We start from the raw sequence: 13,684 nt of genomic DNA, 5'->3' as shown, positions 1-13,684 counted from the left end.
TCCCACCTAGATGTTGGTACCAAAGCAAGTTGTCATCTTCTATGTAGCTTACTGTTTTTGAGACTTGCCTAGAACATTGAGGCATAGGTTGCTCATGGTCACACAGACACATATTCACACACAATATTCCTATTAAATAATCTTTAGAAATTAATATTGTCATGAGAACTATTGCTTGTGTTGGCAATAAGAGAAGAGCTGCCACAAATCAAGAAACTTCCCAAACTGCCGTAATCTTTGCTATCCCTTCGAATACCATAACTGTGTCCTTAACTCCAAAATAATTTTTCTTATTTGAACCCATTTAGGAACATGAATTAAGTTCTCATGAAATTAGGTCAATAAGCATTGACCCTAGAAGTTGTAAGTTACTATTTTTCCTACTTCCACCTAAAAGGTTGCAAAACTGCAATGGATTCTACAGAATGATATCTAGCCCTTGAAGTCAGAAACCTAAGTACCTGCTATAATACTCATTAGCTATGCAGCTATGAGTACTTAATCTCTAGGGACTTCAGTTTTCCCAAGTCAGTGGAGAAGAGATTTAGACTAAAAGATATTTTGATCTCTTCCAACTTTAAAGGTACATGAATTAACTATTGCTCTCTGGGCTTATCCATGTTCTCATGATCAGAACATGTTTATGCCTTCAGTGTACCTAAACTAGTAATAAATCAGATAACAAAGGGCCTTTGACTTCCCTAGAGTACACACAATTGATGCCAATTTACATTCTCTTAGATATCAGTGGTTTTGTTTTAGACATAAATACGGAATGAACATTTAAATGAAGTTACTTACAGAATAGTAGGTCAAATACATATGGCTAGATGCCATAATTTATTTAGTTTGGCACAAGAATGAAACGCTTCTTGCAAGTCTTTTCACAATCCTGGAAAACTATCTAAAAACAAATATTGGTTTAGGCAAAAAGAAAAGGATAAAGTACTATCTATTCATATACATCTTAATCCTAGATACATTTCACAATGACTGTTCAGCTGACTTTTTTCCCCTTACTAGCTACCTGTTTGACCCAGAGGAAGACATTGAACCATTGCTGGACTCATTTATTTTCCTGTGACAAGAGAATTTGGACTGGATGATCTCTGAAGTCCTTTAAAGCTCTTTCATTTTTATCCCTAATTTGTCCACTATTTCTAAAGTATCCTGTTAACTTCCTGAAGTAGCTTGAACTTTTATTGAATATTCACAATATTAGCTCTATTCTAGATTCTGTGTAGGTGTGTATATATGTGTGTGTGAATGCATACATGCACACTTATGTGGGTGTTATATGTATTTGGGGGAAGGATACAGAAAAAATGATATGGCTTCAATGAACCCTGAGTGATCACAATTTTCTTTCATTTTTCAAAGAATAGAGGGCCAATTTAGTGGATGGAATATTGGGGCCAATTTAGTGGATGGAATATTGATCTAGTAGCCAAGAAGGTTCTTGATTATAGGTCTTTTTCAGACAGTTATGTGACCTTGGACCAGTCACCTAATTCCTTAATGCTTAAGGCAATTCTCTAAGTATTTAAGTTTCAGAGAAAGTTCTGACTTTCATTGGTGAATGAAATTTCTTCATCTATGACATTCCTATATTATCAAAATCATAGGTTAAGTGTTTATTCCTTTACAAGAACATTGAAAATGAAAGCAAATGAATATATAATTTAGACCAAAAAAATTCAGTAACATATACCTTCAGTGTATGAGACCAGAGTAATCTGATCTTCTTTTTCTTGAATTATCTGGACTATAGTGGTGTAGTGCTATTGTGGTATACAAGTCTCCACTATTAGATTTGCAAAAACTAAGGGATTAAAGGACAAAGGAATATGAAGTTTGGTTATAAAGGGAAGAATCATTTTGACTTGACAAGGGATGGTCTTTGTATCACAATCCAGGAGTCATCTCTGATTTCTCACCCCACCTACAGAAGTAGTTGCTAAATCTTATTGATTTTATCTCCACAATATCTCTTGGCATTTGTAAATTTCTTTCACAGAGTTATTGATCTTGTTGAGGCCCTCTTCACCTTTCTCCTGGATGGTTGTAGTTGCGTCCAAATAGATCTCCTTGACTCAGTTCTCTCCCTTTTTCAATGCACAGGCTGCTCCCATTTTTACCTTCCCTTGCCCAGAATAATAATGATAACAAGAATAAAAATAGTTAGCATTTGCAATGTACCTATTCTGGACTGGGAATTGTGGTAACTATTTTCAATTACTATCTCATTTGTTCTTCACAACATCCATAAGAGGTGGGTGATATTATTATCATCTCATTTTACAGTTGAGGAAGCTGAGGCAAGCAGGGGTTAAATGATTTTCTAAGTTCACACAGTTACTGAGTTTATGAGACTGGGTTTAAATTTAGGTCTTCTTGATTCCAGGTTCAGCATACAATTTTGCTGTAAAACCCTTCCCTTCCAACTCTTAGAATATGGCTTCCTTCAAAACTCAACTCAAGCATGATTTTCTGATTTCCCCAGGTACTAGATTCTTTCCCATCTTTAATTACAAAAATCTACTTTTTAAAAACAGTAATATCTAATAAATAATCATTATTAATAACATTCTACTTATAATATTAGTTCAGATTATATTTTGATTTATTTCTAAATTAATAACTGAATTGAACTTTGATCTCTTTGTTCTTTCTGTAAGTTTGTGTCCATTAAAAAGAAATGGGTAAAGTCAATATGGCATTAGAAATTGCATGTAACTTTTGTCATTATTCCAACTCTCTGAAATTACCTTTTAATCTCCCTACTTTTTAATTAATTTTGTCAGATTTACAATTCTTTTTTTTTATCTTGGGCTTTTTAAAAAGAAAATAAAACATATATCCTATTATCTATAATTAAATATTCAGATAAAGTGTTTTGTTAATTTGCCTTTTCAATCATCACCTCTCAAAGATCAGCTGAGAGATGAATCTCCAGACAGAAGTAAAATGAACAAAAATTGGGAAAGGGGATTGCCCTTATTAGTGCAATTGTAGAATCAGTTACTTATTATTTCTCACAGCGCTTTGGAAATTCTTTGGTCCTTAGAGTAGGGGTGTGACAACTTCAATCTCTTTATTCAATAGCTAATAAAAGATGAGCAAAATTGTCATGGAAGCTCTCATGGGCTGAGGTATTACTTGTAAGATACAAAAATACCATCTACAAATATCCCTTCGCCTAATAGACTGCTGAAAAGGATCATTCAGAACTGATGGGTTCCAAAAATTTGGTTTCCTTGTCATCTATATTTAATATGTGCTTTTCAGAACAAATTCAAATCAATGAGTTCACAAATCCACTTGAGTGTTTGAGTTCCCAGGACATGTCTCCAAAGTTTCCCTTATGATGAAATTTTCTATGTCCCTGAAATTTGGAGTGAGATTTTATGTCTTTCACACTTCAATTATTTGCCTATACAGGAACATGAGATAGATAAACAGACGGGAGAGCTACACTATTTTTAAGTTTCCTTTTCTTCTCCTATTTGGCTGTCTCTTTTGCGACCATGATATAATCCAGTGAAATTTCCTAATCCAGTGAAATTTCCTTTGCAAATCAACTTGACAGAAGATATTTGTTTGTTTCTGGGTTATTGAACCAAGCAAGACTGGTCTGTTTATGAATCTCAGGAGAATCTACTTATTCATTTTCTACAAATCTAATTGAGTGCCTACTATGTGTAAGATATTTCTACTGGCTAGTATTCATTATTTCACTTGTTATTAGCCTCACAAATCTCTTTTATTCTATACAATCAGTCACTCATATACTTTCCTAGAAGTGGATTAATATAATTCTTCATAACTTTCTTCTATATTTTCTTATAAACCAGTGGCAATTTCTTATCTCAGATGGAAGAGGATATAAAGGGTTCTTTCCTCTTTCTCTTCAGAAGATTCTCTCTGGCCAAAACCCTGGCCAAACAGATTTACTGTTTCAGTTTGTGGGAGGATAGAGAAGGGTGGTATTCTTTGCTTTTTGTTACATTTTTTTTACGGATTCTTGAATTATGACTTATCCACTGATATCAAACTTTAATTAATTTATAAGTTCAAATAACAATTCAACAAATGTCATCTTTCTGCTGCATCATATATGATATGAAATAATAAGAATATTAGCTGGGGGGGGGAAGTACAATGAAAACCTTAACTGGGTTTAAACATATCAAATGCACTTGTCATACCTGTATTCAAAATATATTTTTAATTTTCAAGTGCAAATACACAGAAATTAAGCTTATCAGTTTCTTAGAGTAGACTTTACTAAATCTCAGAGAGTTTTCATTCCTTAACTAATATTGTGAAATTATTTTACTTCACAACCAGGTCCTCCTTGCATCCTCCCTCCCTTTCTATATCTTTCAGATAGCTTCTAGTTCTTTTAACTTGACATTGACCACACATTTTCCAACCAACCACACCAATGAACTCAATCAATTCTCTTTCTTAACTGTCATTAAGGGGCATGCAGTCTCCAAGGCACAGGGCAGAGAGTCCCTTTCTTAATTTACTTACTAATTGTTTTCCTCTCTTTCAGAAATATTTGTTTGAATTCAAAGATCTCAAAGTAACTGACACTTGCTCTTCCTTACCCTTCCTGAGGTCCTTTTTTATAGATACTAATTTCTAGAATCACCAAAGAGTAACAGTATTTTGGAGATAAAAAGCACCTGAGAAATCAACTCTAATACCCATTCATAAGGAAATCAAATGTTCAAAGAGATTAAACGTGTTGACTGGTATACAGAATAAGAACTTATTGTTATTTGTTATTGACTGACTGATAAGGTTTATTTCAGTAACCATGCATGGCAGAGCTAGACTATCATTCAGATCCCTAGACTTATAAACCCATCTCTTCACATTCTAGACTCTGTGCATTGGTAGACAGAACAAGAGAGTCAAGGAAGTACCTTATCTTGTCTTAATTGAATGACTTGTTCACACAGTTTAAATTTTGGTTTAATAAATCAATCCTTGCACTTAAAAATAAACCAATCATTGCACTTAAAAATAAGAGTATTTTAAATTAAAAATCAACTTTGCCACTTTAATTACTGTATTTGGTTTGAGCTCTTATAAACTATAAAGAGGAAAATGGCATTAAAATATAATAATTTCAATATTAAATAAAGGCTTTCAACTAAAATTTCCCCCTCTTTGCTTCTGTGTTTAGTCTAAATTTTAAAGAATTCTGTAAAAAAAGAAAGAGCAGTTAAAAAAAATGTTCCCAGGGGTATACTAATCCTAGTACTTTGCACCATTTGATTATTTTTAGATAATTCTCAAAAGATTTTGGCATTTAAGATATGAGGTTGCACAGCTGCTAAGTAGTCTGTTGGCAGGTGCCTTAAGGCAAAGAGAGGAAAAACAACCTGCTGTTTAGGAAGGTATGTCTGAGAGTTGTGAAAGAGAGGGCTCATTTCCGCTATTTCAGAAACATTGATGAAAGCAAAAAGATAATACTCCATTTACTATATGCCAGTGCTTAGACAACCTATGTTCATTCAAACAGAAGCCAGTGATAAGATAAGGTGTTCTTCTTTATTCCCTTAAAGTCCAGGAAAAAAATAGCTATGCCATACAGTGAATAGAGTACTAGATTTAAAAATCAGGAACACCCGAGTTAAAATACCCCCTTAGATACTTACTAGTTGTGTGACCCTGGATAGGTCACTTAAGCATTTTCAATTCCAGTTTCCTACTTTCTTAAATGGGGATTGGGGTGATTGTGAAAATAAAATGAAATAAAATGAAATCACACGTAAATATTTTGCAAAGTTTGAAGGCATTTAAAAAAAGTCATTTATGAGAAAATATTAAGATGAAACTACATTCCAGGTATGGGAGGTTGGCCAGTACAACTGCTAGAGAAGGGAGATGGTTTGCTCCTATCATACAGTATGACAGAATGAGTAATGGCTAATGAAGCAAGAAAGATAGTTTGGGATTTGGTTAGTAAGAATAATAATAGCATCAACTTCATAGGTTTGTGGGGATGAAAAGAAATCCTATAATATAATCACTTTATTAACGTTATCCTACCTCTTGTAAGTCATTTTCATCAGTGTTGGAACTTAAAAAGAGTTTCACAAAAGGATCACAATAATCAAGAGCAAAGTTTAAGAGATTTATAGATGTATTATCTGTCTACTTTAGTGGTCTTGGAACACCTAGAAGAAATTATGTTCTTAGAGGTTATTATTTCATGGGAGTGATCTCCCAATTCTACTGGTTCTTATCTATAATGTCAATCAACCTGTTTATATCTCAGTTAAATGGTGGATTAATTTTTTTTTCCTTTCAAAACAGACTCCTATTACTGGTAAAGTAATAGGAGTCCCAAGTTTTAATAAGTCCCCTTTACCATCCCAGAAAAGGCTTTCTTCGTGGTTTCTCACCAAAATGGAAAATATACTTACTCTTTTTGTCCTAAATTATCAGGGAGATGAGACATTATTTTAGATGAGACATTATTTTTTTGAAGGACAGCATAATATGATATATACACATATATATGCAATATATATGTATATGAATATATATGTACATTTATATATATTTAATGAAACTGTTCCTGGGTACAAAAGACCAGGGTATTGGGTCATAAAACATGGGGAAAATGCAAAAATAAAAAGATGATGATCAGATAAAGGAAATTCAAAATTCTAAACTTGGAATGTGTGGGTGATTCCTACTTTTGTGAAAAGATAGATGGATGGTGCTAATTGTTATTATTGCTTCCTTTGTTTGTCCTTGTTTTTGAAATAATATATTTGAACCGAATAGTAATGAGTTAATAACAGCATGCTACTATTTTTCATTTTCAGGGAAGCATAGAAAAAAATAGCTCGAATATATAACAGTAATTTGTTTATCTCTAGTACCAAAATGGAAGATTTATTAAAAGCACACACACACACACACACACACACACACACACACAGTTTGATGGGAATATTTGGGGAATGGTGATGTATGGATTTCTAGTCTCAGAAATAAAAAAAATAGCATGGTTTTAGAATAAATTTATCATTTCTTTCTTTTTTTTCCTTGCAGCCATCTATGGAGTTTTATTTGTGAAGAACAAGGAGGCTGCATTTGCCAATTACCGCCTTTGGGAGTCCCTTGGATTTGTCATTGCTTTTGGATACAGCACATTTTTGTGTGTCAAGATCAAGCTTTATATACTACTTACAGTACTGTTGGTGTCAATGGTTTCCTATGGGTGTGTTGAGTACTTGGAACATAGGAAACCACCTGAGACAGTTCCTGAAAAAATTGAAAGTCAAATAGGAGAGGTAGTTATTCAAACAAATCTATAAAAACCCCAAGGTTCTTGAAGAGAAGCAATAAGAAGGCCTCGGGAGGGTTTTTGTTCTGTAGCAATAGCAAAGTATTAGTTTCCTCAGAACAATTTCAGTACTGGTCACAATACTTCAATGTATCTGTGATTTCTTGGATGAGAATATTCTTTCCCTCCATTGCTACAGGTCACAACCCATCCAAATCTTTTCATTGTGGGAAATTCTTGTTCATACTCTTCCATAGATCTTCTATAGGGAATTTGTGCAATGTTCTGGAACATTACTCTTGATCTTTTTATATTGGGGGGGGTTGAACAGTAGTATAATACTAGGGTTATCTGTCTATAATCCTTCTCTCTCAATTCATTGGTCCACTTCCTTTATGTTACAATTCTTCAGTTGTATTTCACATTCCACTTCTTGCACATGGGCCATTGTTGGAAATGGACTTCAGTCTATTTTGGCCAATCCTTGAAAATTTTGATTCTTTAGAGATTGCCATGTTAAGCGATTCAAAACTATACAGCTTCTCTGAAAGAAATGTTGTATAAAAGAGTTGAGTCTTGATGCCAACAAATAGCTTGGCATCATTAAAGTGCTAATGAATTTTCCAAATAACAATATAATATTTTCCTTTCCTCCAATTCAAATCTGACTTGAACTCATCATCTAACTGTAGTGCTTGTGGTAGTAGAGACCAGAGGATTAGCTTAATGGACTAACCATCTAATTTCTTGTCAAAGGCTATAAAAATAGCCATTATAAAAATTCTTTTGTTTTTTTTTTAACTAGAGAGGCTGCTATGCCAGTCTTTTACATAATCACATATCTAGATGAGAAGGAATGATATTATTTTTGGGCTTAGTAAATTAGACCAAGATCATCCACAAAGAGAAGTTTTCAGGCTGTGTGTGTGTGTGTGTGTGTGTGTGTGTGTGTGTGTGCGCGCGCATGTGTGTGTGTTTGTAACTTCAAGGTTTCTGAGATGGCCACACTCATTTTTAGGTCACTTCTTACTTTTTTATTTGACTTTTACCTTGATTCAATTTTGTTCTCCTGATCTCTAAAATCATCCAGATATGTTTTGATATTTTCTTTGTAATTTATAAATTGTATCCTCTTTCTCATTAATTATGTACTTTGAGCCTCCTCATAGTTCATTAAATATTATTTTTTAATAAACTAGAAAAATCTCTTTTCCAATAAATGAATGGTTATATATAAAAACCACTCATCTCCTGTATTTTTATATCATATTTATATATTAGCAATAAAGTTGATTAACAGTGTAAGCAATGATAATATAAAAAATCGTTTATAGTGTTTTTTCTGTGAGAATGTCACTCCAAGTCAACTCAAACTGTGACTGTAACCACAACTATCCTCTCTTAACATTTGAAAGCACAGTCCTATATCAGTTAGTTTCTCTCAGTACTCGGTTTCATGAGGCAGCTAGGTAGGTGGTGCATTGGGTAAGAAATGAGTTCAAAGATGACAGCTTTTAGCTGTGTGATCCTGAGGAAGTCATTTAAATCTGCCTCAGTTTCTTCAACTGAAAAATGAAGTTAATAATTGTACCTATTGTATCTGACAGGGTCGTTGTTAGGAGGATCAAATGAGATAAAAATGTAGCATTTTACAAATTTAAAATACTAATGAAAATGTTATCAGTTTCTTCAGAAAAGAAGATATCTCCTTTTTGTCTTCTCCATGTTCTCTCAATAATAATGACAGTATACATAAATTCTTCATTTGTATTCAGAAAGAAAATTAGATTTTACAATCTCTCAGCTTTAAACTCCATCCTAAGCTTCTGTTGAAGAGGGAAAAAGTCTAAAGGATAAATTCCCCTCTCTCACTGTTTGCATTCAAGAACTTAGATCTACATTATAACTCTTGCTCACTTGCAGTATTAAATAAATCTCAAAATTAAAGGGGAAGCTAGATGTAGCCATTGGGTAGTCAGGTAGTACCGTGCCAGAATTGGAGTCACAAGTCTGAGTTCAAATATAACCTCAATCACTTAATGGCTGTGTGATCCTGGGCAAGTCATTTAACCTGATTTTCCTTGGTTTCCTCAGCTATAAAATGAGTGGGAGAAGAAGACTGCTCCAATATCTTGGCCAAGAAAACCCCAAATGCTTTCAACAAAAAGTTGGATGTGACTGAACAATCACACAGATAAACATTTAAAAAGAACTTTTTCATTTGAAAGTTAGAGTAATAACCCAATCCAAGGGAATTTAGCATAGCTCTTTGCTTTTTTTTTTCTCGACCCTCCACCCTCTTTGTCCTCTTGAAAGATAAAGACAATTTCATATTTGTTTTTCTATCCTCAGCCATATAGTAGAGCCTTAATATATCCTGGTTGGTTGATTTAATGGGAAGGAGGGCACATAAGATTTCAAGTTAAAACTTAGCAGACTCAAAGAACTCTAGGTAATGGAGACAAATGAATGAGATTATACAGTACTGAAAGTTAAGAAAGATATAGTGGCTGAACCACTGATTGTGATCTTGAAAAGAATACAAATAATGAGATTTTACAATATTAAGGAAGATCATTGTCCTTATTTTCAAGAAACAGGAGGAGAATAGAGTCTACAACAGTAGACCAGGACACTGGACTTTGATTCCTGCTTAAATCAGAAACAGTATTTTAAAAGCAATATTAATAGAACACAAGCTCCTTGAGGGTTTCATTCTTATATTTGTATTTCCAGCACCTAGTGCCTTGCTGGCTCAGAAGAGATTTTTCATAAATACTGTTGAATAAATGATTCAGAAAAGGAAGCAGAGATGACAAAGAGACAGTATGATTTTTTAAATCAGAAATACATTAAACCATACTAACCCCATCTCCTTTTTTTGGTACAGCTTATTATACTAGCTCCTCAGATGAATTATATAAATCATATTTATGTAGGTTTTACACCACATTTGACAAAGTTAATCATACTCTACTTCTATACGAGATGGAGAGATGAGAGTCGTCAAGGGGATTTGGGATTAGTACGAATTATTAATGGGCAATGTCAATGTAAAAAAAATTCTTTGCTGGAATGCCCCAAGAATCTGTACTTGGTACTGGGAAAATTGTCAACAGAGATTTATCTGGGTCTCTACCTATTTTGTCACTGTGACAACTAGAATGTTTATATCTTAGTCAATTGAAGAGAGATTGGAGCAACTAATTCTGGAAATCAGATTCTTAATCTTTCCCTGCTGTGTCCATATCATGGCCTCATCTTCTTAGAATTATTATCTATCTCTGGACATAGGCTATGATCATTTGGGGAAAGTGAGAGCTTGGAAATTTGATATTATATCCTCTGGAAAACATAGGCTTACACCAGTATCTCTAGGGAGAGAGCAAAAACCTGATATTTTTATCAATGCATAGATGATGGCAATGGTGACATGTTTATCCTAGCTATAAATCAAAAAGAGAGAAGGAATATCAAATGTGATTAATATGCATTTGAGCAGATAAGCAAAATCTTGGATGAGTTTAAGAAAATCAACTTTACAAGTGTAGATTGGGAAAGGTATAGCTAAACAACAGTTTCATTGGAAAAAAAATCTTTTGTTTAGTATTCTATGATCTTAGAGTCAAATCCAGCTCCTGTTCTTTTATTCCTTTGAGCTAAGAATTGTTTTTTACATTTTTAAATACAAAATATAAAAATGTTTGTTGGCTGTACAAAAATAGTCATTGTGTAAGGATTGACTCTGGGACTTCATTTACTAATCTTTGTTTTTAGCAGTTTGAAAGGTCAAAACAGGATATAACAGTGTAATTTGGGAGTCAAGAAAATTAAGACACTCTTTCATTTCACTAAGGGAAGTACAATAGGGGTGGCTAGTTGGCGCAGTGAATAGAGCTCTGGCCCTGTAGTCAGGAGTACTTGGGTTCAAATCCAGTCTCAGACACTTAATAATTACCTAGTTGTGTGGCCTTGGGCAAGCCACTTAACCCCATTTGCCTTGCAAAAAACCTAAAAAAAAAAAAAAACAAAGAGAGAAGCATAATATTGAGGATTAGGGATGTGATAGTTCTCATTCTCTCTCTCTCTCACTCTCTCTCTCTCTCTCTTGCAAGGCAATGGGGTTAAGTGGCTTGCCCAAGGCCATACAGCTAGGTTATTATGTGTCTGAGGCCGGATTTGAACTCAGGTACTCCTGACTCCAGGGCCGGTTCTCTATCCACTGCACCACCTAGCTGCCCTGATAGTTCTTCATATACTCTGTCCTGGTCAGAGTCTCTGGATTAATGTGTTCCATTCTGGTTGATCCATGTTAGAAAAGAAATTGATAAGCTACCAAGGATCCAGAATGAAAAGTCAGAATGATTCTGGGCAATTTCCACATCATGTGTCCTCCATTCTAGTTTTTCTCATTCAAATCAGAAATTGAACTGAGGTCCTCTGTTATCAGTCAAATCCATTGTTCTTTCTCCCACATTATTTAGATGATCTTTCGTGATCCACCTCTGACATTTTATGATCCCATGAAACTTATTTAGTAGTTAAGACAGCAATCACTTCTCCCCATTCTTGTGTATGATTCATAACTTGCCAATAACTCCTTTGCATATCTTGCCTCACAATTAGCTGCCAAAGAAGAGAGGACCTTGAGTATTATGAGTTATTAAAGGCAGTAGGGGAATTCTTAGAAACCTGGCCAAATTCTTCAACTAAAACAGGTTTATTAAATAGCTTGCTTTGATTTCCTGGGCTTTGGGAAATTCTATTAAAGTTTTTGCCTCAAAGATATGCTGTGTTTAAAATTTATGAAAAAGTGATAATACATTCTATTTCATAATAATGATAAGGTTTTAAAATTTAGGTCATATAAACTCTGAGAATCCTCATCCCAATCTCTACTTGCACTAAGAAGACAAGGGCTACCCAGGAGGGTCTTTGAACTCTTATTACAGTATGTTTTTACACAATGTCAATTGTCATTTACATTTAGTGTCTTTCTTATATAATCAATACCATTGAGTAGCATCCTCAACATCATTAACCAATTAATATCAATTTTTATGAAGGGGAATCAAAATCTTACAAAGTAGATTACTGAGAAAACATAGCGAAACCAAAGGTACAACCCCACAAAGCAGTGACATAATTTTTCTTGTGCTATCTCAATCTGTGGGGAGCATGTGCTCTGTATTAAAGCTGTTTCTATATAGCATTCACCCCATTGAGTTCTTTTCTGGATGTGACATAGTTGATGGATGAGCTGCCATCACTCTCTTTAGGTTTCCTTCAATCCGTTTCTATATCAAAACAAGCAAGTTGCTTAGGATTTCATTCCTCATAAGATTTGAGCATCTGTCATGGACTCCAACTCCTGGATCTCTGGGTGCTTTTCTCTCCTGACCTTTCTAAGCTAACAAGTCATAGTTTAGTCAATACTCCTTCACCTAAGATCCAGAAAAAAAAAACCATATGAAGAAGGAAAGAACAGAAACATAGTCATAGTCATGTGTGGACCTGGGTGAAGACATTAAGGTCCAAGGCATATCTTTCCACCTAAAGACTTCCCTCAATCACAGTCAGGAAAGAGGTCAAGTTCCCCTTTGGGGAATCTTTTGTCTCTCTCTCTCTCTCAGACTTGCTTCAGCAGTCAAGTTCCCTTAACCATGAAGTAAAGAAACAGGAGATCATCAGAAATCATTCCTTCTCACACCTCTGAGAAAATGGCTTCGATTGATTAGGCTCTTATTACAAATCTTACCTTATTTTAGGGTAAGATTTGACCTGAGTTCATACCAAAGTTTAAATCATTGATATTATACTGATATATATCATATTTATATGATATATAAAGTATAAATGTTTGTCAGTCTTTTTGTGGTTTTGATGGGGAAAGACAAGAATATAAATACTAGGAACCCAAAAGGAAGAAGGAAAATATAGGGAAGAATTTTTTAAAAGAGGGGGAGAAGAGGGAGGACATGGATGATAAGGAACATTAAGACAAAGAATGTCTACTTCAGAATTTGCTTTAGGTTACTCTTGTTTAAAAACCTTATAAATTGGGATTTTTTTTAAAGAAACATGGCATCAAAGGAGGACTGATTACAGCTGTTGAGAATTCTCAATTCATACTTAAATTGCAATAAAGTTTTTGAGTCCTGTAATCAACACAAAGGCAATGACTCCAAGAACTTATTTACTAATACCATAGCTGCTGTTGTTGCTGTTTGTCCTTCATTCTCAAAGAAGACCATGAGGTCAGGGAGGTGAGGCCATGACGAGCACATGAATTGGATTTGTGAGGAGGTGGGGTGTGCTCACTTTTTCCTCTAGAGGTATCAGAGTCCAGTGGCCAGCTATGAATCA

General features: G+C 34.3%; 1 protein-coding gene across 1 annotated transcript in view; it reads left to right on the top strand.

The window, feature by feature from the left end:
* Window positions 1–8,308, top strand: part of LOC141489988 (protein unc-93 homolog A-like) — a 59,105-nt gene extending 50,797 nt beyond the window's left edge. The window contains exon 9 of the mRNA XM_074190298.1: window positions 7,084–8,308. Coding sequence (XP_074046399.1) covers window positions 7,084–7,349 — 266 coding nt within the window. The 3' untranslated portion in view covers window positions 7,350–8,308. The remainder of the gene's footprint in view (window positions 1–7,083) is intronic.
* Window positions 8,309–13,684: the final 5,376 nt, after the last annotated feature.

The sequence above is a fragment of the Macrotis lagotis genome, chromosome 5 (assembly GCF_037893015.1).
Source record: "Macrotis lagotis isolate mMagLag1 chromosome 5, bilby.v1.9.chrom.fasta, whole genome shotgun sequence".
Taxonomy (NCBI): Eukaryota; Metazoa; Chordata; class Mammalia; order Peramelemorphia; family Peramelidae; genus Macrotis; species Macrotis lagotis.
Note: the sequence above shows the minus strand (reverse complement) of the source record. Positions and strands in the feature narration are given on the sequence as shown.